Source organism: Pelodiscus sinensis, chromosome 21 (assembly GCF_049634645.1).
Source record: "Pelodiscus sinensis isolate JC-2024 chromosome 21, ASM4963464v1, whole genome shotgun sequence".
Taxonomy (NCBI): domain Eukaryota; kingdom Metazoa; phylum Chordata; order Testudines; family Trionychidae; genus Pelodiscus; species Pelodiscus sinensis.
The window spans coordinates 6126207-6153387 of record NC_134731.1 but is presented as its reverse complement, the minus strand read 5'-3'; the positions used below and the strand labels follow the sequence as shown (position 1 = coordinate 6153387).

The 27181-nt window shown below is 39.9% G+C and overlaps 1 protein-coding gene across 7 annotated transcripts in view; it reads right to left on the bottom strand.

The window, feature by feature from the left end:
* Positions 1-27181, bottom strand: part of BRIP1 (BRCA1 interacting DNA helicase 1) — a 250280-nt gene that overhangs the window by 204639 nt on the left and 18460 nt on the right. For all 7 annotated transcript variants that reach the window (XR_012897052.1, XR_012897053.1, XR_012897055.1 and 4 more), the window contains exon 8: positions 576-866. Coding sequence is in view for 1 of the 7 variants with exons in the window: in XM_075904714.1 (XP_075760829.1) it covers positions 576-866 (291 nt within the window). In the remaining 6 variants the exon portion in view is untranslated. The remainder of the gene's footprint in view (positions 1-575; positions 867-27181) is intronic.

The window sequence follows — 27181 nt, the reverse complement described above, 5'->3', positions numbered from 1 at the left end:
ACCATAGGGTGAGCAACCACAATGTATCTCTGCTAGCATCATTAGCAGATTATTTGTTCAGGATTTGTGGCAAGTTATTCGCATGAAAAATGCTCTAATTACTATGTCCATAACACATGGAATTAAGTCCCTATCCTCTTAATTTTGAACAAGCAGACAGTTTGTTCCAACTATAGAATTACAATGATTTTCCCCTCATGCATTCTAATAATCTTCAATGCTCAGATACTCTAAATAAAATCAAAGAATAAGCAGAGAGAAATCAGAGAAACTGACTATTTAAACATTTATCAGCATATTTTGCTTTTAAAAAGAAACAAGTTTTGAGAAAGCAAAGGTTATTGCAATTACAGTTAAGCTCCCAAACTGAAATTGTGATCATATATTGTCATCCTCTAATATGCTTTTTACATATTGATACTGTAAACCAAGATTTACTGAAGATTAATGGTCTAATGCAAAATGAATTAGAAGTTACAAAAGAGTTACTAACCAGTGTGCCGTAAAGAAGTTAGAATGTTACTTAATCCAACTGCTCATAATGAACTCTCATTTTCTGAAACAAAACTACTCACATTTTTTCCTTCCAGCAAGTCTACACATTTTTCGTTCCTGTTACTACTACTGGAAACCACTGGATGAACGCAGGTATGATCCCGGCTAGAAAGAATTGTCATACGGACACTGGAGTACACTGTCCTTCGCAGCTCTCTAGTAATCTGAGCTATTTGCTTGTGTGTTCGGGTTCCAAAAAATATTTTGGGGATGTGTGGCTTTCCTCCATTTTCCTTCCTCTTTGCATTACTAACATCTTTAGTGTTTTCTTTTGCAGAAGAACAGGAACACTGTGTGCAGGGGCCAGGAGACTGTAACCAAAAAAGGAAAGTTTATTAGGATATTACTACTGCAAATTGCATATACCAAATCTCAACACTGACTCCTGAGAGTTTTCCTCTAAAATGGTTCAAAACCTCTAATTAGTTAATCTGTCAAACTATGAATATTGGACTCATGCTAAAAGTATTTATGAAATGTTGCAAAATCTCAAAATTGAGAGTCGCCATGTAATTAAAAAAATCGTCATAGAAAACACACTACCTCAAGGGTGAAAAAAAAGTGATTACCAAATTCTCCCTCCGTTCTTTTCTTTATATATTCTTTTCAGGTCAGTATAATATTTTCCAGGTTAATATGCCATTGCTTTAAAAAGTTTAAATACAAAATTCAATACCGAAGTTTATGTACATTCTTGATTATACAGTCTATTAATTTGACACACAGAAAAGTTTACTGGTTTTGTTCATTGTCTCTCCAGTATTTACTCAACTCAACTCAAGTTCTATGCCAGTAAAACAACATTATTTTGTACATGATGTTTTAATTTATTTATTCCTGTGGGCCAAAAAAGAAAAAAAAAAACCTAATTTTTACCGTGAGTGAGAAAAGTTCTTCTACTTTAGGTTTATTTTCTGTCACCAAGCACGGGCAATTGCCTCTGATTTACTTGTGACAAATTATTACAATGAAAAAACCCAAAGTTTTGTAGCAAGTTATGCAGGACACCTACTGCTGGGAGTTCCCAGGCTTTAAGAACTGAGTCAAATCATATTATACAAGAGACATATGCTGTCTTCAAACCAGATGGCAGCTTTTGTTTCATAGCAAATAAATGAAGAAAAAGTGAGAAACATTAAGGTGGGGGGAAAGGATTGTTTATTATACAAGAACGTCTATACTGACTGCCAGCTAAAGGAAATCACTTTTCCATTGAGGGCTTGGACCCTATAAGGTACTGACTACTCTGGCCTCAATCCAGTAAAGCACTTAAGCATGTGAATAGTGCAACTGAAGTCAAAGAGACTTCTCACATACATACATACATTTAAGCATGTGCTTAAGAGCTTTGCTGGATCAGGACATGAGTTTGCAGCACCTTTTAGGATCAAGACCTGACTGGGCAAGCAAATTAAAACTAATACTGAAACCTTTGTTTTAATATTGTTTCATCTGCAAATAAAATTTCACTAACCTGGCTTCAAAGCATATACTCCATTACTAATACACTCATCATGGTGTTATGCCATTAGTCAATTCTAGTGAATATTCCCATTTTGCCTTTCGAGTTTCACAATTCTTTACTAACAGAACTGAATCCAGGAAAAATATTAGGAACAAAAGGACAGCTGGTCTTTTCTCCACTCTTGATTATTGTGTCACAGAGAAACTCATCCTCCTCAGTCTCTTCCACAACATAAACTATTGGGAAGGCTAATAATTCGGATGCAAATAGATGATACAAAGAAAATGTTAAGACACCTGTAAGAAGAATAACTTGTCTGTAAAAACACCTGCAACAGTGAAAAACTGACCAGCAAGTTTTAATAGTGTAAAATAGTTTGTGCTTGGTTTTTCATGTGATGTGCAAGTAGCAACAAACTCTACTTGACAGCTGAAAGTTTTTCCCTGTTTTTAATTGATTATCCTTCATAAACAAATGCTAAGTCATGACATGTGCTATACCACAATACTGGGGATCAAGCTGTCTCTTACCCTCCACTCTGTGGAAAAGCAAGTTCAAATTACCCCGAGTCCCACTCAACCTTGTCCACCATTAAATATTACAATACATGATAGAATGGATGTAAATGTGACCCTTCTGGAGCTGTCACTCACTGGGATAAAAGGTTCACTGATGTGCCAAATAAACAGGCCGTCAAAGCAGATAAAGTTACAGCCATGCTGGAATTGTTACATTCCCCTCTCAGGTTGCCAGTAACAGCAGATTTCATTACGGTGTGCTGCCACATTAAATAGCCAGTTCCAAATATCCTGACTTCTATATTGAATAATTACTTATTCACTGAAAGGATAAAAAGAAGAGAGTTATGAATGGGTCTCTTGTCAGCAGCGAAGCAGGAAACAGCTGACATGTGGTGTATGTTACATATGTGGCAATATCCGACTCAGTTTATACTCTCAGAAAATTGGAATGCAAATTATATCTTGATATTTTGAGATATATTCTAGTTTGGTCTTTGAAATAATGACATTTATTAACATGCTAAGAGAATTAATGTAAATAAGTTGCAGAATCGATTTACTTTTGCTTACTGTGCAGACCTTTTTGCTCATATCTATCCCTTTCATTTGAATTCATTTTTCCCTGCTCAGAGATGATGCATTAATCTTTTAAGGGACAATAATACAAGGCCTAAACATTTACTTTACTAAATGTAAATTTTAGAGACATCTAGACCAGTACAACAACAATTTTCCAAAGCACAGAAATATTTACTGTCCTACACTGTACTTATACAATTCAGATTATTAGAAAATGCAATTCATATTCTTTATGTACAACACCAACTGTGGTAATTCCCGCTACTGTATATTTGGAGGGAAAATAAAATTTTAAGAAACTTTTTATTAAAAAGATTTTAAAAGGTAACATTAAAACCACACTGCCTATGTGTATGTGGGGGTATATATGAATTACAGTATTTTACAGTTGACAGTTTTTCTTTAAAAAATTGAATTGTACATAATACTGGCTTTAAGAAGTACTTCACTCACGACTACAGGTTTTAAATGTTACCTTTTATGTAAAAAAAAAAAAATCAACATCAGGAAAGCGGTAAACTCAGGCTGATTTTATAGTAACCAATAAAAGCATATAACTACTTTGCAGTAGTCATAACATTTCTGAAAGCCACAGACGCCATCTGCCCCTCCTCCCCAAAAAAATCCCACTTGAAAAAGGTGCCTATATAACAAAAACCAAAATACACACCCCCACACCCCCACAGCAAGCTCTTATTTTAGATGGCGAGCCCTTTATTTGCTTTAAAAACTGGAGTTTCACACTTTTAAATGCTTTTCCCCGGTTATATCTTTTCCCCAAAATGTCTTTCAAACACATTAAAAATCTGAAAGTGAATTTAAGTGCCTATTGGTTAGGCATTGACAAATGAGGAAGCACTTCATAAAACAATTAAGCTTTGGGTTTCCATGAGCTGCATGATAAATGGGTTAAAATAAACAGCATACAGATCAATCAGAAAAGAGGACTGTCTCTTTTAGGCAAACTGTTCTTCAACTCTGCAAGTACTATGAATTTATGACCCAGCTGCATATAGTTACTTCATTTAATTTAATGTGGGCTGTATTTTTACTTTTATTTTCTCAAAACACATTTTTAGTCAAAACATTCAGTTAATCTAAACCTAACTATTAAATAAAAAGACACTGTTCAACTTGTTCATGCCCTCAACATTTGCTTTTTTTGAGGAAGATTAGTTTGGGGCAAAATTCCTAGAGGATGCACTGCATTCATGATATTTATATTTAAAAATAAATTATTTGGGGTTCCTGAGCAATACATATTTATACTTTTGTTGCTGAGAAACCAAACAAGCCTTTAAAAATAAAGAGAATCTAAATGTCATCATAAAAAAAGTTATGGTTTGGAATTTAAGCATGCTAGGTTTCTGGTAGACCATAAGGTAAAGAAGTGTCCATCTTATGACTTAAGACACAGTAAATCAACAAATATCTCTGGAAATCAAACTTCATAAAAGGAGGAATAATTAAGGCAACAAGATGATTAAAGCAGTACCTTCTCCTTCACGCTACACTACATCATGCAATAGTCAGTCACGGAACTTCCGGCAAAGATTTTCTTTCTTTAAAAAGTAAGTTCAATCAAATATGAAATATTTGCACTTTTGAACATTTTCATCTGTAATGCTTCGGGTTCTAAATGTCTACAGCAGAAGCCATTTATAGCACAGTAGTTGCAACTTTGCATAATTTAGGACATTACAGTCTCCCATTATTGTAGAAAAAGGAAAACGATACCCTAGTTACTTTTCACTATAAGAGGTAATAATTGCTATCTAGTTAGGAAGTACTGCAGTAAAAATTATAAATCTGAATTACAAGAAGGAGAGGTGCTTGCTAAGCTGCAATAAAAGTATCTGTCATTTCTTTTAGCGTAACTGAAAAATAGTGAGGAAAGAAAGTGACCTTGTATATTAAAACTTATTTTACTAACAGCTCAAATTTGTTAACTTCAGGGCAAGCTTGTTAACCACGAGACCCATGTTTCTCTCTCTATTTGGCAGGAAGTTGGAGAAAAGATTCAAATGGTACTGCCATGGTTCAGTTTTGTTCGATTTATGTTGCCGCCACAGTAGTGCTCTTGAGTTTCTTAGAAATTGCATGGCCTATTATTTTATTTTGATTGCAAACTCCCTGAAACAGAAAGCACGTCTCCTGCATGTGAACACAGTCTTGTACATCAGAAGTGTTCAGTAAGTAATCTTCTCCTGAATTTCCCAAATCAGATAGGACCTATTTTGGGTTTTAAATCTTTTTATGAAAATAATTCTTAGATAAAGTTACTGGAAAAATAAGTGTAATAGTTGGGATAAAGAAAAACATATTATCACTTCATAACTCTCATTAGACTATTTAGAAATAAAAGCAACATTTTTAAAGAAAAGATGGCCAACACCCAGTTTCTCCATAAGGTCCTCTTCCATGCTATGAAAACTGCCAAGTTCACCCAGAAATGTTAAACATGATTGTGCTCCATCTGTGTTACTGTTTGGTCCACAGAGCTGAACTGATATATCACTGGTTTAAAAACAAAAAACAGTGATTTAAGCAAGGACATTTTTAAATAACTGGTTATAACACAGTTTGCCTCCATCCATACTGAGTTAAAAAATAGTTGAGCTAACAACTGTTTATACCATCTATGATTAAATTTTATCATTTTCACTGTGTAAAATTTAGCAAGATTCTAAGGGATTGGATATTTATATAGATACCAAGCATTTCCAAAATTATAGTAGTTAACACCTAAAGATGTTTTGTAGGAGATATAACATCCTCAAGCTTTGCGACGGAAACCTGTTCCTATTAAAAGGCAGGATGAGGGGGAATTATCCAATCTCTGCTTCCTGCATGTTTCTTGCACCTTCCATAGAAGCATTTGGTGCTAGCCCCTGTCACACAGGATATTGGACAGGATGACCATAGTAAGTCTGATCCAGTTTGGCAATTCCTTTGTTCTTAGGTAGAGGGACTCAAGATAAACCACCTTTCCACATCAGTACATGGATAGTAAATTATGCAAATGTCAGATTTACACACATATTTGCAAGTGAAAATGTTCATAACAATATCCGGCTCCCTCTTGGGGTTTCAATTATAAAGGTCTGCACAGCCTTGCCTGAGGCTTTTAGGATTTGACTTAATTGAACCCACTAGTGTTCTTCTTCCACCCATGTTGTTATGTGAGTAACATCTCCCCCACAGTCATTTCACTACCTTCATTCCTCGAGCTGAGTGACTCTCATACTCAAGAGGTGGATCTCATGGTCTCCTGGTCCCTTTTTTGCTGTTCTTGGGAACAGTTCTCCTTCTCCATCTGCCTCAACTTAGTGCTAAAGCTCAGCTTCTGGTTACATAGCCTTCTGCAACCACTCGTGAGCATGCGATTCTAAGGCAACGTCATCCTTGGCTGACTTGAGACACGAGGCCTGAGACATGGTTTAGATTGTCCTGAAGTCTGGTAACTTTCCCAGCCAGCTCCATCCAAGCTCTCTTGTGATCAACTAATTTCATCTGAAGATCTTGATGCTGGACTTCTACTTTCTCATAGTTGAACTCAGAGTCCTTTTGCTCTGCTGAAGTATCTTCACCTCAGAGCCTGCTTTGCCTCCTCAAAGTTTGTCGTCACCTACTTGGTGTATTCCAGCTGTTGTCAGTTCCTTTGTAGCTTGTAACTACCTCAGTCTCATCTCCTGGGTTTCTACCTCACGAGTCTTTGCATGATCATCTAGGATCCTTTTTTCAGGAAAGCCATTTCCTGTTCCCACTTTAATGTGAGTTCCTGCTGTACAGCAGTGGAGTCTTCTAGATCCACTCCCAGTACCTTCAGCTTTTTCCTCAGCTCCTGTTTTCTGGGTTTTTGCTTTGTTTCTATGTACTAGCTTAAGGTGTTCCTGATGTTCATTCAACTGAGATTCAAGTTTACAGATTTTTTTTTCTGGGCCATGTTCTTCTGGCTTTCTTCTTCTTCCACCTTAGTCAAGGCTGCTTGCATTTCCTCTTCCTTCTGAGTCAGATGTCATTGAAGTTGGCTGAGCTGCAAGCTATTTGGCTACCTGGTCATATAAATGGGTGGAATCTTCCCAAAGCTTCCTGAAAGTTTTCCTCACCTCCAGTTTTTTTTTTTCTTGCGATACAGATGTGTATCCACTTGTGTTTGTTCTTGCATTTAATGTGGTTCGTAGCTTTCTCATATCTGGGGTCACTTTTTCCAACTGCAGCTTCCATCTTGTCTTTTCCTTTGTATTTGTGCCGCAATATTTCAATGCTCCCTCTAATTTTTTTATCCATGAGCATATCTGCACCACCAGTAGAAACACAAGCTGATGGCTATGGGCATTCTGTTAATCAACTGAGTGGCATTTTAATCTCTTCCTGGATGGTCGTCCAAGCACTCAGCTTACAGGGAACACTGCAAGGCATCCTGGCTGATTATACCAACTGGCAGTGATGTGGACTAGCTCCTGGAGGGCTTACTCCTGAAGGAGGAGTTTAAATCCAAAACATGAGTGCCTTTGGGTTTATAGAAGTCTCCTCATCTTTCCAAGGATGATCTCTAGTTGCTTGTTTCATTCTTGCTGCTCAGCCAGCCATTCTGGCCTGCATGAGTTTTCATCCTATCATTCATTTTCTGCTGGAGTGCTTTCATCTGGTTGTGTAGTTTGTCACAATGTCTGGTGCTCAGATCAGGGGTTTGATTAACAGCATGCTCCTGAACCTCCAGAACCCATGAAACAAGTTCCACCTTTTCTCTGGCAATCTCACTCACAACATTCCTCTGTCACTCAGAGCATCTCACTGGGTTTCTCTCACTTGGGTCTGATTTGATTCCTGTAAAAAATTCTGTACATTCCCCAAGTTCTCTTTCCACAGACAGACTAGAATCTGGGTCTCTTCCTCAAGAAAAGGGAAATTTGAAATCCTTGCCTTCCATCTCCAAATTGGTGTCCACAAAGCAGTGTCTTTGGCTGGTCGAGTTTCGCCATCACTGTGAAGCCTGGCTTCCCCAAGATAATAGTCCCACTTCTGAGAGTTTGAGATTTTTAGGGGGCTGTGCCCTTTTTGTGTGCCCCATTTTCCCCACAATAAAAACATATTAGTCCTGGGGCCCTGCTTTTCCTTCATTCAGGGGATAGTCTTTGATCCAATATGAGTCAAGATTTTCATTAATGACTTGGATAACAGATTGGAGATTGTGCTTATAAAAATCTGTGACTAACACCAAGTTAGTGTGCAAACACATTAGAAGACAAGATTTGAATTCAAAATGACTATGATAAATTGAAAAATTGGTCTGAATTACAAGATGAAATTCAATAAAGAGAAGCATAAAGTACTACATTTCAGAAGAAGTCGTCAACTGCACCATCAGAAAATGGGGAATAAAACTGGTTAAATGGTAGTACTGCTGTAAAAGATCTGAGGATTTTAGTGGATTACAAAACAAATATGAGTCACCAGCTGCAAAACAGGACATCATTCTGCAGTGTATTAACAGGAGTGCCACATGCAAGACTTGAGCAGTAACAGTCCCACTCTGTTCAGAGCCTGGTGAAGTCTCTGCTTAGAATAACGTGTTTAATTCTGGGTGCCACAAATTAGAAAAATTGTGGACAAACTGGAGAGAATCCAAAGAAAACAACAAATATCAGAACCTGACCTAGGTAGAAATGTTAAAAACACTGGGAATGTTTAGTCTTGAGAAAAGACGACAGAGGGGAGACCTGATAACAGACTTAAAATATGTTAAGGGCTGTTCCAAAGAGGATGAGGGATCAACTGACGTGGACATGGAGAAGTAATAGGGCTTAACCTGCAGCGAGATCAAGGTTAGATAGTAGGAAAAACTTTCTTACTAGAAGAGTAATTTATTTCGGAAAGAAGCTTCCAAGGGTGGTTGCGAAACCTCCATCATTGGAGATTTTTAAGAACAGGTTGAATAAACACCTGTCAGGGATAGTCTAGATTTACTTGCTCCTACCTCAGTGCAGTGGGCTGGACAGGATGACCTCTTAAAGTTCTTTCCAGCCCTGCATATCTGTGATTCTATGAATAATAAAAGCAGAGTCAAATACATTGAGAGTTTTACGTGTAAAATAAGGTTAAACAAACACTGAAGCTATGATCTTTGAAGCACAGAGATAAGAGGACTTCTTGATATCTTCTTCTATATTTCAATGGTTACAAAGCCATCTGAATGATACAGTGATGAATACCTGTTGTGTGAAATCTCACACAAGCACACCCTGGTAAGATATCAAAAGTTCAAGTGACATTACTAGAGCTTTTCAGCTATTCTTTTTTTTTTAAACTCTTTTAAAAGGAGTAGTATTCTGCTGCTACAGTCTCTTGATTAAACTGCACAAAGCAGCTGTTTATCCACTCACAGTAACCAGCAGGTGAACCCGATTCAATATTTATCACAGGCTTTCACAGATCACTGCTAACCAAGCAAACGTTTTAATTAAGCTGGAACTTGCTTCAAAGAGCTCATTCAAGATGTCAATCAGCGGGTAAGGGATCAGATACGGTGTCAGGTGAGAGTGTGTAATACAAATCCACAACTTTCTTCATCCCATCGCTGTAAATTAGCCTGCTTCAGAGTCTGGACTCTGATTGTAACAGACTGCCAGTCTCCTGGAATGTGTAACTGAAGTCACTCAAACTCTATTGTGAAGGTTGTAAGCAATATGTTAAACTGCAGTGGGCTAGCACATTAAGACAGATTCTTTTCACAGTTGTTTTTTGATACTCCAAGTGTTTGTTACACTACTCTCCATTTACTGTTTACTTTTTACCTAGTGTAAATGGGGATTCCTTAACACAGCTGCCCCAGTTTCTCAAAATCGATGCTTCTACATAATTAATTGAGAGTACAAAACAAGGGTATAATTTCTCATCTAGATTTATATTAGAACTGCACTGTTTTGCTAGAACCTCTAGTTCAAGAACAAACATGGGTTCCCAGGCTCAAAGACGCTAAAGACAGTCAAATACTTTGGACAGGAAGGACCCAGCCTTCCTTATGTCTACAGACCTTCTCTTGATATAGCACAGGACATTGCTTCTCACCAGTTTTCTTATATTGACTGAAAGCAATAAATGGAGCTCAAAAGCTACACACAGTAAAAAGTATAAAATTCTGATTGGCTTAATTAATTATGACTATAAGGGCAGCATTATACACTGTTGGTATCCATCTTCCTGAAATAAACAAAAATAAAGATCAACACAAAGTTAACAAATAAAATGGCCATCTTAAAAAAATGTCTAAATCTGATAGTTTGTCTGCTCAGTTCTCCATTTACTTAAGCTGATGTGTCTTTAACTGCAACTATATATCTTATATATAAATAAGAGAATTTTGACTATAAGTGAAAGAAACAAGAAAACTAACGTGTAAAATATTTTCTTCAAATCTGACCTATTATTACTATTGTAACCGAGCAATTTTAATCAAAACATTATTAGTATCACAAAAGTGTTTATCTTCTGTCAATGTCCAGCCAAGCCACTACAATTTTTAGACTAGATAACTGTAGACCGAGAGAAGCGCAATTCAGATTCTGTACTGACAGTTTCCCACCCCATCCTTTGTGTCACCACATCACACAAAACCACAGGTTATCATTAATTTTGTTTTCTTTTAGAAAAAAAGATTAAGTCAAAAGTTTATTCATATATATGTTTTGATTTACTTTTAACAGTAGTTAAGAGTACACCAAGCTTGCCCATCCAAAGGAGAAATATTTCTGGCTTGCATTTAGAGTTGACAGCTGCCTTTTTCTCCTCAAAGTGTGTTTCAGTTGGCCAGCATCACCACAGCAAGTATTAAACAGTTTACTATATCATGTTATATTTTGTTTTCTTATAATGAAAAGAAAGTAACTAACCAGTCAAGCCTTTTAAATCCCAAGTTGTGACAAAGTTACTGAGAAGTAAAAGGGCAAACTCTCTTTTGAGCCCCAAAAGTGGCTTTGTACATTAAAGCACAGCAGTACTGGTATTTAGCTGGTATTGCCAGCACTTTTGCTACAATAGCTCTGTCAATAAACACCTCATCTTCAGTGAAGTCAATCTAGCATCTACACTAGCATGACAATTCACTAACTGTTGTACAATTTTTAAAGAGAGAAAAATTATGCATTAGTATTGGAATTAAGAATATCTTCCCCCATATAGTTAATGGAAAGGTCTTTCTTTAAAGCAATTTACCCAAGGCTTCCAACAAAACCTGAGAATAAAACTCAAGTTGCCCAATTCCCAGATTTTGCCTTCTATACTGAACCATGCTGCCCTTCTGCATAATATTTCCATTAAGCCACATCCTTTTGGTTAATTCTTCCACCTCCCCACTTACACACATTGTTATACCACTAACCACCACACAATTTAATCACTAAGGCTGTGTCCAGACTCAAGGGTTTTTTCGAAAAAACTTCACTTGCGTCTAGACTACAGCTGCGTTCTTTCAAAATTAAATCAAAAGAACGCGGCTTTTCTTTCAACGGCGGTAAACCTAATTCCACGAGGAAGAACGCCTTTTTTCAAAAGTGCTCTTTCGAAAAAAGGCGTTCTTGAATGCAAACAGGGCTTTTTTGAAAGAGAGCATCCAGACTGCCTGGGTGCTTTCTTTCGAAAAAGTGGCTTGCTTTTTCGAAAGTACTGCTTGCAGTCTAGACGCTCTTTTTCGAAAGAGGCTTTTTCGAAAGTATCTTTCGAAAAAGCCTCTTTTGAAAGAGGCTTGCAGTCTAGACGTAGCGTAAGGCTATGTCTATACTACCAGATTTGTTGGCATAACTTATGTCTCTCAGGGATGTGAATAAACCCCCCACCCTGAGCTGTGCTGTGAAGAGACTTTCCAGACCCTTGGGCAAGAGGAGAGTGGGCCCAGAGGGGGTGGGACCTAGGGCGGATGGAGCAAGGCAGAGGTTAGCCTCAGCTTTTCAGAGATGCACAGAGCGCATCTCATGGGAGGTTCAGAAGGAATTTAAAGGGCTTGGGACTCCGGCTGCTGCTGCTGCTGCAGTAATGGCAATGACAGCCAGGAGCCCTAAGCCCTTGTAAATCACTAGGCCCGGGGGCAGTTACTCCTTGTGTCCTTCCCCTGAGCAACGTTAAGTTATACTGAACTAAGCATCCATCTGGACAGCACAATGTCAGTGAAAGCGTCTCCTGCCAACATCATTGAGTGACAGTAGCTAAGGAAACAGACAAGCTCTCTCTCTAGCTATACTAGACAGTCACCATCAGTGCAGCTGCACCACTCTTGAGCAATAAGCTCTTAAGTGTAGCCATAGCCTCAACCACAGCCAGGGAGAAACAGATTACCAAAAGTTGTAATAAATTACAGAAGTCTAAAAAGAATGTTACAAAAGTGAAGACAAGCATTCTCTGTAACTACCACCACATTTTTCCATTTTAAGAAGATTCATTATTATGTATGACATACTCTGGGTTGCTCTGAAGTATTTCACTTACCCTGGTTACAACTATAAATTCAACTCCTACCTTTGCTCCTCTCTCTGCACTATGGCTCTGCTGCTGCAGTCACACTATGTCTAGTCTAAAAAAACTCATGCAGACACGAGTAACAACACCTGATTGACAAGTTACCTGAATTTCAACTTTTGTTTGCATGGATTTTGTGGGTTTTGCTGATCGTTGAATTTGTATGTATTTACTAACAGATGCAACTGGTGTTGCTCGGGTCTTTAAGTATTTTTTTTTTGGGGGGGGGAATAAATTAAAAATGTACATGCTTTATTTCAATGATTGTATTTTTTCAAAAAAGAAGGAAATGAAGCTGAAGTAGTTTTGGGGATGTGGAGAGGCACAGGGTGAGTGTCTTAGGGCAGAGGGCTGGGAGATGTGGGGGGGGCCTCAAGGCAAAGGGAGAGGCACAGGACTAAGGCCATGGGGCTAGGAGGTGGGGGGAAGCTTACAGCGGCCACCCATGGCAGCAAAGTTGGTGCTGTTCTGGTGGCTCCATCCAGGGGGCCAGAGCAACACTTCCCAGCCAGCGGCTCCTCCCGGGGGGCTGTGGCTGCGCTTCCTGGATGTCGGCTCCTCTCTTACTCCATCTTGAAAAAAAAAAATGCTAAGAATGTTTCATGAAAAACAGAAATTAAAGAGCACTCTGACAAAGGACTGCCCCATAGGAAAAATCCCTAAAATAAAGATACCAAGTATTACATGGCTCCATAGCTACAATTCCCATGAAATCTAATAAAAACATTACAAACAGGCCATGTGTATTCTACTACTCATGTCGCTCAGGAGCATGAAAAAAAACCTTACACCCCTCAGCGTCATACGTTTTGCCAAAATCAGTGGTAGTGTGCAAAATGCTTTGTCCGTGGGAGAGCTTTTCCCATCAATACAGCTACTGCTGCTCATTGAGGTGGTTTTATGTTGACAGTAGTGCTCTGTGTTAGTAGCATGTAGCAGCCTCTAGCCATGTACAAATTACAAAAGCAATTACATAGTGCATAAGAAAAACTAAGGCACAATATCACAGACTATGCAATGTCTTAAATCAGCTGTCTCGCATTTCTTCCACAAATGTAACTGAAAACAATTTGGCCAATTTTTTTTTAACACCTGACATAAAAAGTGTTAGAACGAAGGATTGAGCATGCTTTATTAGAATAGGATTATAAAACTGGTGACCCCAAGTAGATCAGTGTGCAAGAGTGCTCAGTACCATCCTGGGGGGCCTTTTGGAGGAGGAAGTTTGTTGTTATAATATTAAGGTAATTATGAAAAGGAAAAAAGGAAAGTTGAAATTAGGACATCCGTTGTTATTGGATTGAGCCCTCTGATAGTGAAAGTTTTGTTTGTATAAATCCAAAACCACCAAGAGCAATTTTAAAAAGAAGAGAGTTCTCAGGAAGAAGAGTAGATTATATTGACTCTACCTATAAACATACTACATGGTACATTAAAAAACCCCAATCCTGCAAACATGTATGAAACTGGTCTCATTAGCCAGTGACATTCAGCATATGAGAAAGGTTTGCAGGTCATATGAGTGACATTCAGCATGTGAGAAAGGTTTCCAGGAACAGGACTATGTTACATACTGGAGCAAGACTTAAATGAATGTTACAACTGAAATATATAACAAAAAATATTCTGAGATGTATACCAAGTCCAAAATTTTTGAGACTGTCTTATAGGCACTAAAATCTATTTTCAGGTACCTTTTTTAAATGAAATGTTGATCAGAGCTGCTACAGCGCCACGAAGAGTCAATGAGGGCTCTTCCATTCAGCACCTCTGAAAATCAAGCCATCTTTAATTAGGTGCCTAGAACTAGACACCTGCATTTGAAAAATTTGGTCTCATATTTTAAGTATCAGCTCTAAAATGAAACTATTACAGCCTCTTCCCGACTTACGAACCAGTTACGGACCAAGCAATTGGTCGTAACTCGGTTCGTTCGTAAGTCGGACCCCAGAGTTACACGCAATCGCGCTGTTCGTAAGCATGGATCGCGTTCGTAACTCAGGGTCCGCACTTATGACAGCTTTGGTCGTAACTGCCAATTGTGGTAAGTCAACCGTTCACAACGCAGGGATTGGCTGTATAGAGAAGTTAAGACTTGTCAGAACTGTAATGTTGCCTGGGTAGAGTAGAGACGCAAATGGCTAGTTGACTATCCGATAAGCAAATTTGCTTTCCCTCCACCACCACCTCTATCAGAGGCAGAAAGAGGGGGGAAGAAAGGGAGCCAGTGCTGGGGGGGGGAGCCAGCTTAAAAGCTGGTTCCCCCCAGCACTGTCTCCATGGAGGGCAGGAGAGACTGAGGATAGCGGGGACTGGGTGCGAGCTGGGAAGCAGCTGATTCCCGGCTCACGCCTAGTCCCAGAAGCTGCGCCTCTGCTTTTTAAATGTATTAAGAGCCTGCCAGCAATTAATACATTTAAAAGGCAGAGCCGCAGCAAGGTTAGCCCCGGGGCTGGGAGATAACCCCGTAGCAGCTCCACCGCTTATCAACTAGTTGATGGAAAATCCATTGACTAGTTGATTAGCTCATTAAACTAAATTTAACATCCCTAGGTATAGGATAAGGAGGACAGGAAACATTTGACATGGGTTTAATCAGGCCACAACTTTAGAGGTCAGAATTGTATCATTCTCCTGTCTTACCAATGCACTGCATCAACAAACAAGCCCAGAAGAAAACACACCTTGCTTTTAAACAACTCTTGGAATGGAAATACAAGTATCCACTTAAAAAATTCTAAGCAACAGACATTCCTCTCTCTGCTAGGACACAAAAAGTGATTATTTAGCAAGAAAATTATAGCTCATTACCTTCAAAAATTTCCTTGCATGCAGGAATGATCAAATAGGATAAAACACTAACACTAAACACAAAAAGTTTCATCACCCCACTTAACTTTGTAAGAAGCATCCTCCCACACAATCTAAAAAGCTCTATCCAAATTTTTATATTACAAGTATATAATTTAAAAAAAAATTCCATTGTTTTTACTAAGCTATTAAAAACATTAGAAAACGCTCTCATTTGGTAATACTAGGAGTTAATGCGTGTGGGCCTTGATTGGAGGATAGCCAACATAATGAGAACTACTTGCATGAATAAACAGAAGGGGGGGGCATTCCAGCCCGGGTGAGTGAGGGCTGGAGCACCCTCCTCCACCCTCTGCGGACAGGCCGGAGCAGCCCCCACACTGCAGACAGGGGCTGCTCCAGCCAGGCTGGAGCACCCCTATCTGCAGTGCACCCCAGGCCTGCTGTGACAAGGGCTGCTCCGGCTGGGTGGGAGAGCCCAGGCACGCTGAGGACAAGGGCTGCTAGTTAGCTGGATGTCCACATTAGCATGGGTGTGGCCACATTTCTCACAATCACATAAAGTTTGTGTACAGCCACCAGTCCTGGCTGTCAGTGTTCTGCGCTGTTATTTAGCTTCAATTTACCCTTAAGTAACTTCTGTGGGTTCGTCTAAACAGCAGTGTTATTTGGAATAATTGACATTACAGGCAGTCCCCGGGTTACGCGGATCCGACTTATGTCAGATCCGTACTTACGAACGGGGCTTTTCTCGCCCCGGAGGACCAGGGCGGTGGGACCACCCAGACGCGACGGGGTCCCGCCGCCCGCGTCCTCCCAGACAAGAAAAGCTGCTCCGTGTCTCCCTGGTCTGCTGGGGGGGCCCCCGCAGCAGACCAGGGAGGCGCGGAGCAAAGCCGCGGAGGACCCGGGTAGCGGGACTGCGGCAGGTCTGGGCGGTCCCACCGCCTGGGTCCTCCCCAGCTTTGCTCCGCGTCTCCCTGGTCTGCTGGGGGATGGGCGCGCAGCTAGTGCGCCCCCTCCCCCACGCAGCAGACCAGGCTTTTCTCGGGGACACCTGAGGTAGAGAGCAGCTGGGGTGCTGCCGGTTGGTCCCGCAGCGCCGCTCTCGGTGCTACTGGACCAACCCGGCTGCACCCCAGCTGCTCTGCCCCAGGCGTCCCCAAGTCAGCCGCTGCTGAAACTGACCAGCGGCTGACTACAGGAAGCCCGAGGCAGCAGCTGACTTGGGGACGCCTGGGGTACAGCAGCTGGGGTGCTGCTGGGTTGGTCCATGCAGAGCCGAGGTACGGTGCTGCAGGGACCTACCCGGTAGTGCCCCAGTTGCTCTGTCCCAGGCGTCCAGATTCAGCTGCTGTTGAAACTGATCAGCGGCTGATTCCAGGAAGCCCGGGGCAGAGCAACTCTGCCTCCGGCTTCCTGTAGTCAGCCGCTGGTCAGTTTCAGCAGCAGCTGATTCTGGACGCCAGTTCCGACTTACATACAGATTCAACTTAACAACAAACCTACAGTCCCTATCTTGTACGTAACCCGGGGACTGCCTGTATTTCAAAATTAACAAAGTGCATGTCTACACAGCAAGCCATTATTTCAAAATAATGTCGAGCTGGAGGACTTCTTATTCCGATTCCTGTCACCCTCATCTCACGAAGAGTAAGGGAAGTCGAAGGAAGACTGTTCTTCCTTCAACTTCCTGCTGTGTAGACAGCACCAAAAGCTGAATTAAGTATTTCGACTTCACCTACACAATTGATGTATCTTAATTCAACTTTTGCCTAGCTGTATAGATATGCCCTATAAGCCCAGTAAACAGTAATATCTAGCAGCATTTCTAAGATTTCTACTGACCTCCCATGGTTCAGCAAATTTTCTGTTTCAACACTGGTCAGGTCCCATGGGTGCTGGACTAGAAAGGTTCAACCTGTATATACTGTTGCATTAATATAATCTCAAATATATAAATGAATTTTCGGTCCTGAATTAGCACTTATCCCATGCTAAAAATAATCTTAGATTTTGACACAAATAAAATCCCTATGGCTAGTTGACAATCAGCACCTTTACACAGCAGCAAACAAGAGTTCCTTAAGTGCAGCAAGAGAGAAGAAAGGATATTTCAAAGAAATCATGGAACTAACAGGATGTTTTCCAATCATTATCCTGATCACTCTACTTTGTTTGTTGAATCCTACACCTTTTTCTTGTGTATTTGGTTTTTAAGGCCTTCACTGTCTTGAAAAATTAGCTTATAAGGGCCTTCAGAGCGGAGATCCTCTCTTACTAAGTGTCTGTATAGTTCTTGTTACAATAGGGCTTCAATCCTGCTTGGGGTCTCTAAATGCCACCACAGAAAGAAATCTACTATATATTTGAGAGAGTTTGTCTGTGAGTGAGTCTGTCCATTCATCTGTTTGTTCAAAAACTTTTGAACTGTAGGAGATAGGACCACCAAATTTGGTATGTAGCTTCCTCTTATCCTATCTTAAAGCAAGGTCAGGATTTGGTTGTGACAGGACAATGAGATGTGGCTGGAATACAATTGTTACAATAACACGGAAAAAGAGGGTTCTGCTAGCAGGGACAGTTAGTTATACTGTAGAAAGACCATTGGGGGGGAGGGGAAGAGGAGGGAGAGGAAAGCAAGGCTCAGAGATGGGGACCAGGACAGCAATAATCCCATTGAGGCAGCAGTGTTGGAGAAAGGGACATCTATCTACTACATATTTGAAAGAGTGAGTTTGTCTGTCTGTCTGTCCATTCCCACAGCTGTGTCCTTTGCAGCTGCAGCGGCCACAGAGAGGCACTACTGTCCCTTGGCCCCAAGCTCTTGCGGCGAAAGAAGGTGGAATACTCCTCTCTTCCCAGGTCAGCCTGCATGCTGAACTCCTCATTCTAGCCCCACCCCAGGGCAACGATTTTAACGAAGAAAAAGAAAAATTGAGTTAAAGACCTGACCAATGCCAGGTAAATCTTCTAGCAATAAATACCAAATATTTTCATCTACACATTTTGTCATGAAATACCTGACATATTTTAAGATTCAAAATTAATTGCACAATTGCTTATGTTTAAAAAGGATTTAAAGTTTATTAATACAGAAATTGAACACATCTGAAACTCTTTGATCTCGCAACACTGGGAAACTGGGTATGCCAGATTAAAGAACGTGCCAGGCCCAGGAGGGGGTGCTGCAGGGTGTGGGTATGAGAGGGATGCAGGTGGTGTGCTTATATGACTCTGCACCCCCTGCCACTCCCATATCTTCAGGGGAAGCGCATTGCTGCACTGCAGTTCCCCCAGCAAAGCCACTTCCTTCTCTACCTACCAGGGTCCATATCACAGGATTAGGGACACCTGAAATACGGAAGTGATTGTTTATGAGAGAACTCCTCCCCCCATCACCATAAATTAAAATATGACTAAGACTCTATATTAAACCTAAGTCTTGCCCCTGCAACAAGCTCCATCTTGGAAGACACATGCACTTATGAGTGACAGTAGCAGGAGCAAGACCTAAAATTATACTAGATTCAACCAGTAGCAAAAAAGAAATCTTAGGTCTTGTCAACATTGAACATGTTTTACAGGCATAACTTTATCAATAGTGAGAATGGGGGGGCTCGAGAGGAAGGGAGGGTTAAACCAACTGTTATCCAGTAAAAGCCCTAATACGGATGCTACTAGTATAAGAAGCTGTATGTTGGTTACAGTTGATTCCACTTTGGCAAATGAAGTAAACTATACCAGCACACTGAATTTTGCATCTTTAACTGTGTTGGCAAAGTTAAAGCAAATTAACTTTTAAATGCAGACAAAGCCTTACTATTCCAGAACTGCCTACTGCTATCAAACAAATTTCCCTTTAAAATATTCCCACCTCCATTTCAAAACATAATAAAAGATCCTACTTGGTAAATAACTTCATGCCCTTCCACTTTTAGAAATAAACTAATGACCTTTAAAAAAAAAAATCATTCTGCTCCCTCTTCAACTATAGCTCAAAAAGTAAAAGAAAAGCAGATTGGTTTCTTTACTAAATATGTATTTTTAAAAACTGGTCTAATGTTGCTTTGAGAAATCACACCATCCCACAAATATGCAAAGTATTATAAAGTGCTACATGGGATGGTTCTATTTTTATACCACAATTTCATAAGCATACAAAATTTAAGAGCACAATGTATCATGATAAATGATGAGATTTCAATAATACCCATAATTTGGATTAAAAACCAGCATATACATGAAATACTTGCTTTACAGAGGAGTTTCAAATCATGGCTGAAAGCCAATGAGAATGAAGAATCTGTCTATCCCATTACAGCACTTCTCACTTTTGTCTCTATTTCTGGGCACCAAAGCATGTTTTAGTTTCATTGCCAGCTGAAGTGTATTTCAACAAAAAAAGGCAAAAAGAGGTGAGAATGTAACTGGAGGATACTTTACTGATTTTTTCTCAAGACCTTTTCATTGGGATCAAGGGAAACTATTATATTTAGGAAATTACCCTTATTTTCCCTTTAAATGAAGCCTAAATTTTACAATTCCTCTGCTAGATTAGATTTGCCAGGCCATTCAGAGCTATACACATGGAAACTCTCGTGGGTAATCGTGTCCTCCAGAAGCCAAAATGCCCCCCCCCCCCCGCCTGAAAGACTGTGATTAAAGCTGTGCTACTGAATTTCTGGGAAGCCTCCTACCATTTCAGCATGGACAAAAATCACATTTTAAAAGAAATATTTAGGTAAACTGGCCAATTGACCAATTCCAATTTCTGCAGGATAGATTATTTGTGCTAGTAGGCGCTAAAAGTCTTTTTGAGACTAGGCATTCAGTTCCTAAGAACTGTCAATATGTTGCACTGATCAACAGTTACTTTGTTGGACTGTGATACTAAGAGGTTCCTAACCTAAGTGTCAGCCAAGCTAGAATAAGAGTAACCTGACGTAAGGTCTTCAGGAGACTGGACAGCTATTTATTAAAGCAGGGGACTAGGAATAAGACAGACAGAGTTCTAGTACTGACTGCCACGTGCTTCCTTGTAATCTCCTTTACCTCAGTTTATTCATTTGAAAATAGGAATAAAATTCATTCACCATCACAAGAAGCGCCTTTCTATCCCAGAGCCACACAAAAATTTAAAACATATCCTTAGACCATAATAATGATGTTAAATACCGGTTAATTTACTACTCGAGTAGTCGATGGAAATTCCATTGACTACTCGATAGGCACTTCCGCATTCCTCCTTTGAAATGTACAAAAGCCCTAGTGGAGGCTCTTGTGCATTTCAAAGTGGAAACACCCTCATGGAGCCTGGGATCAGCAGGAGACTCAGAGTACCCTGCTGACCCCAGGCTCCATGTGGCGCTGCCACTTCCAAATGCCACATTGAGCCGGGGTCAGCTCAGGAGTCCCCAGCTGACCCGGGGCTCCAGGAGGCACTGCTACTTTGGAATACCATGGCAGCATTTCAAAGGGGCAGCACCGCACAGCTGATGCTGGGCTCTATATGGCACTGCCCCTTTGAAACACCGCAGCGGCATTTCAAAGTGGCAGCACCTCACTGAGCCTGGGATCAGCTGTGCTGCACAGCCCCTCTGAAACGCCACTACAGTGTTTCAAAGGGGCAGCTCTACACCGAGCCCGGGGTCAGCTCCATGAGGTACTGCCCCTTTGCAATGCCCCCACGGCATTTCAAAACAGCAGCGACACACGGGGACCTTACCGGGCTCCATGCAGCGCTGCTGTTTTGAAGTACTCCCTCTTTCTCCCTATCTGATAGAGGCAGCCAAGGGGAGGAGGAGGAGCAACTAGTCCTTAACATCCTTCTTATGGTCAAGTAGAGTTGGTCTAAAAATTAGCAACAAGAATAGGCTCCCAAACTGCCAAGGAGGTAGAGGCAGAAAAATACTGGGCAGAAAATTCCCCCTCTCGTTTTTCTGATGAAAGAATGTAACCGGCCAGTGAGCTGATTTTCCATCTGGCCTTGTTACCAAAAAGAGTAAGAGGTAATGAAAATTGAGCTGTACATCTCTGAGATTTTTGCATGGAATTGCAAAAGCAATTGTGCTTAAGGCCAAACCTGCAGCCAAGGAGTATAGAACAGAGAGGAAATAAAGAAGGATTCTCAATGGTCAGACAGAGCACTGCCTCATCTCTCCACTACTCTATTATCAAAATGAGAAAAGAAAGGAAAAATATGAGACTCAAATAGCTTTGGAAGTTTTATACTATTTTTTGTTTATGAAACAATGCCAAGAAAATGCTGTGTAGTAGCCTAATATAATGAAAAGTCTAATAAAACCAAGTGGCATTTAGAGGATGTTTACACTCAGGCTAAAACACTGTTTAACAATAGTGTAAACATTTGGGCTCAAGCTGCAGGCATGAACCTGAAGAACCTCTACATTGCAAAAAAAAAAAAAAAAAAAAAAAAAAAAAAAAGCCTCTTAGATCAAGCCTCATGAGCTGGAGTTAGCTGACACAGGCCAGCTATGGGTGTTTAATTCAGTATAGACTTACTCTTTCTTACATTTTGTCCACCAAACATATTTGGTTACCTGTACTTAAAAATCCTAGGTGTCCTGACTGACCACTCACTATGCCTAAGCGGGAGGCTGAAAGGAAATCTGGCCTCCCACCTTAATTGCCTTGTAAATGTCAAGTGCCAGGGCGGAGAGAGTGTGATCTACCAGTTCTGTCTGTTTAGTCTACTACATTTCTAAACTAGTCCAGCTCTGCTCAGTCAGGCCTTGTCTGCACCACAAGATGAGGTCAAATTCATTAAGGTCGATTTTTTAGCACTCGATAGTGTTCTGCACCCCCATTTGCTGGGAGAATGCAACTTTCCCTTCCGATAGGAGCCTGAGGAGAGGAGAGGGGCTGGAAGTGGTGGCAAGACAGGGACTCCTGCAATCACCATGTGTCCGGTACCTCTCCTCTCCCATTTGCTCTGAGAGTGCAACTTTCCCTTGCCACGGCAGTATTTGGGGAGGAGGGGAACCAGATGTGGTGGCAGGGTAGAGGCTCAAACCACACTTTGTTGAGGATGAGCAACCAGAGGTGTCTCAGTGGTATCAGTGACATAGCTTCCCCTGCTTCATCCAGCTTGCCATGCCCTGTATCGGTCTTCTTGGAATCACACAGAATGACAAGTAGCAGATGCTGACTAAGTATGGCCAGAAACCTTATGCAGCAATGATTTGTAGTACAATGATGCCAGGTCACTCACTGCTGCCTTAGTGTGGAACAGTATCCTATCATGGGAACAGAATAAGGCAAGCTCCACAGAAACCATGTGACAAATACAGTATCATTACAAATATATATTTGATGTAGTGAAAATAAACCACATGGTCTTGTTGGTCAACCAGTTTTGAGATTCAGATTCTCATTGGACAAGTCATCTTTCAGTTAAAAACAAATTGACACACACACCTTTTCTGACCTATTTTGAAACATTTCCATCAACACATTAACCACCCAATCAATTACACTGAACAGTTGTCATAGTATTCTGTACTGCGAAACAACTGTGATCCAACCAGCATCTTATCTGCCTATTCAAAAAAGGAGTTAATTAAATTTCTGCCGATTTACATTTATTTATCCACATGTAAAACTTGAAAGATCATAATGGCAAAAGGGTTTACTGCTTGATAATCTCACTCTTATACAATCAGAGGAATTCAACTGTGCTATGTGCCTTATAATGCCCCCAGGGTTTGAATGGTATGCCTCGCTGCCTGAATGTAAAGAAATAAAAGGGTAAGTGTGTGTGTTGCCACTTGTTAGAACAATCATCAGCATCTTCCCTAGCAATGTTCATCGGTATACACTGATAGTTATGGAATAAATGTGCTCAGTTTCCATGTGTTTTTATTATCATATTTGATACATTGACCATTTGTCAATTTGTTTGCTATGTACTTTACTTGCAGATACCTTTATCATTTTAGCTTTTGGAGCAGAGATGTCACCATTTATGTGGTACATTCTACCTATTTTAAAGCACCGTGTAATATTATTTATTCTCTAAATAAATAATAATATTTATCAAGGAATAGTTTCCACTTCCTTTTCTTGCCATCTTAAAACATGTTATTGTTATGTCAATATTCCTTTAAAAAGACAGCCCTCTCATTATAGACTCTATTACTACTGCTATGCATTAATGTAAATATCACTATAAAAATGGATTGCAACTTCTCATTCACAGATTATATCTACTACATAAACCATTATTTTAGTACAATCATATACATTAAGATAAATTGTTCCACATATCCCTGATCCTCCAAATATCCCCAACTACAGCCCTTCCCACAAAAACAAGAACATTAGATGCATGTTAAATTGAAAGATAAAAAACATACTAGAACTCTAATCAGATATAGTGGCAAACTCAAACAGTGGAATGATGTCCCTAGCCTCTGTTTGTCTGGAAATGGATGACAGGAGAGGGATCCCGTGATGATTCCCTATTGTGTTCGCTCCCTCTGGGGCATTTGGTATTTGCCACTATCAGCAGACAGGATACTGGACTAGATAGACCTTTGGTCTGACCCAGTATGGCTGTTCTTATGTAAATCTCATCTGTTTTAAAACAACCATAAAGGACACTATTTCTGAAGTAGTACAGATCTGCATCCTACATTTCAAAATACACATAATCTCAGACTTCGAGCCTAAATATAGACATCGAAGCTATTTCAGAATTTGTTTTTTTATTTTTCATTTTCGACTCTCAGGTTCAGAAGAACCATAAGAAACAAAGGAGATGTAGATAAACGTTTATCAGGAAATGCAATGTGCTAAGACACAGTTATATAATTTTGGCACTTTTTTTTAATCCTCCCACTAGTGTTTCCATATGGATGTCTCATTTTCCATATTAATTGTACTTTTTAAAGGTTGGCATTTGAATAGTAAATCATTAACAACAAAGCTATAGTGCACCCATTCTTTATCTAGCTTCATTCATCTATTTTTCTTGCCTTCCATAGTTCTGAAATAAATAACTGAACTCTTTATCAAAAGTGGCAATTGTGAAATGGATCATATATTATTTTATAACAAAAAATTACTTAGGAAGAAGTTAAACAGAGACTTTAAAATCTGAGACACCTGTCTTGCAAACTTAATTTCAAAAGATTTACTGAGACCAATGTCACAGGTGCAGCGGGGCTGGCAGGGGGAGATCAGGAGGAGAAGCAGGGGAGAACCGGCCGGCCGGGACGTGGGTAGGACTGGCCGGGGAGGGAGCAGGGGGAGAGAATCGGCTGGCGGGGCGTGGGACTGACCCAGGCACACGCAGATCCTGGGGTGCTCTCCGTCTTATGCACGGTCCCGGCGAAGCACGAGTGACTCTGGCCCTGGGGATTCCACCCTCGCCTCCCCCCTCGCGTAGTTGCGCACTGCCTGGCTGGCAGACACACTCACGCAGCGTGAGCGTTTCTACTAGCCAGGCGGTTCGCAATTACAAACTGATATACCTAATAATAATAATAAACTTACCTAATTAGAAAATACCGAACATTTTACATGTCTGGTATTTTCTCAATTTGTTTCCCAGGCAGAACCCTCAAATATCAGAGTGTCCAGTACAAAACCGGTCACCAGGCAACCCTATTTGCAAGATCAGACCTACACATTATAATGACCTGCTCAAATGTTAACCCAAAAGTAATAGAGATTTTCTTCTGTCTTATTCAGTATAACAAGTAACAAGTATCAGATGGATGGCCATATTAGTCTGAATCCAAAACAAAAACAAAAACCACAAACTTCTGACAAAGTGGGTTTTTGCCCAGGAAAGACTGTGCTCAAATACATCTGTTAGTCTTTAAAGTATCACAGGACTCCTTGTGGATTATTCAATGTGAGTTTTTTTAATGCAAGAAGTAAATTGCCTTTAAAATGAGCTGCAAAATGCTCTTCACACGCTACAAGTTCGTCGTTACTGTTACTACTTGTAAACAATTCTAGAACCCCCAAACCATCTTTCAATTTTTAAGCAAATCCACAGTGAGAAGGTCAATAATGCAAGAAAACATTTTTATTTGAAAACCAACAGCACACTCTGCTGGCCTTTCAGATTTCCTAATGCCACCTGAATTTCAACAGCATGAGGTATTTAAAAATCCCACTTGAAAACCTCTGTAGCCTTCCAAAACAGTAATAAAATTTACTGCCCATTAAAATGAACAGGAGTGCTGGCTCTCTTCTATAAAGAGAGAAAATAATTAACTACCAGTATTTTAAATTAACATCACAACTTTTAGCTTGTTTTGCAGTTCAGAAAGGAAGGTGCAAACCAGACCCAGAAGTGAACAGTTAAAATAAAAAATAATTTTAAGTCACTGTTCAGAAAGATGTGTACAAAAGGTCACAGAGGGTATATCAGGCAGAAAAAAGAGGTTCCACTGGTCATCAGCTCAGGAGTGTTTCCAAAGACAGATTCTTCAAATTAGATTTTTTTAATACACTATGCATTGCAAATTACTATATTTTATTCTAAGTACTGGAATACTTGTAGATGTCTATTACTTGGGAATTACTTAAAAGTCTAAAAAGCAAATAAGAAGGAGAGGGTATCCTTAGGGAAGTTTGAGAAAAGGAAAGACTCTGCCCTCTTAGTTTGTCTGCAAAACCCATGCAGCTCTTCACCCTCATCCCACTTTTTGTACTGGGAGCAACCATCTTGGCATAGCCCTTCAGTAAAAATTCACATAAATGCTATCAAGTACAGTAGTCTCATATATCACAGAAGTGATCCAGCTTTCCTGCATAAGCCCCATAGGACTGACTTTAGAAATATGTCTAATATTCCTTGTATTTTGGTTTTGCTTGAACAACAAACAGCGTTACTTCCCCACACTCTACCATCACCTCCTAATAAAGTGAAGAAAATTCAGACTCCAGAAGCTGCAACAAATTTCAGTGGAAAATTCTGCAAATACCACTGCTATTTCTGAGTCTGCTCCCTTTAAGAAACTTACATTTTGTTAGAAGTTCTGCTATGAAAAATGATCATTTCATGTTCATTCTTCACATCATAATAGAACATATTTTTCATTCTTTCACCTCACCTACCGTATATTCAATATTTACTCCCTATTTGTATCATGCTCAGATTCCAACTGTAAAACTCAGGTCCAGCCTCTTTTACAATAAAATAGCACTGTAATCCATTTGAAAGACACAGATACTAATATACAAAGCTTTACTGCATATACAAGAAAAGCAAAGGACAAGAAAAAAACAAAAACAAGTGCTACAATTCCCAGGAGACCTCTGTTTATTCCTTTGGTCTTGGTATTAAGATTTCCCATAATGCTCTTTAATCCAATAAATCTACTATACATTGTGTTAAACACAGATTAATACATATTGTTCCAAACTCCTATTTGTAAGTGCAGTCAAACGTGACAAAGTTTATAGGCTGATTTATTGAGCAAGTTTCTTTGCTAGTGACTGCAATGGAGAATTTGGCCCATTGTGTTCAGTGGAAATATTTTAAATTATTCAAATAAAACATCTTGGATAGAAACAATTTGCACTTTGAAAGTCATTGCACTTTGATTAATAATAAATAACGTATCCAGTTAAATAACTTTTTCATTAATTATTTAAAAACAGAACTATTCAATGTAACTGAGAAACAATATAGCACTGCATTTGTCAATACATAATTCCATTCACTGCTTCCTTCTACATTAAGGCCAAGATTTTCAAA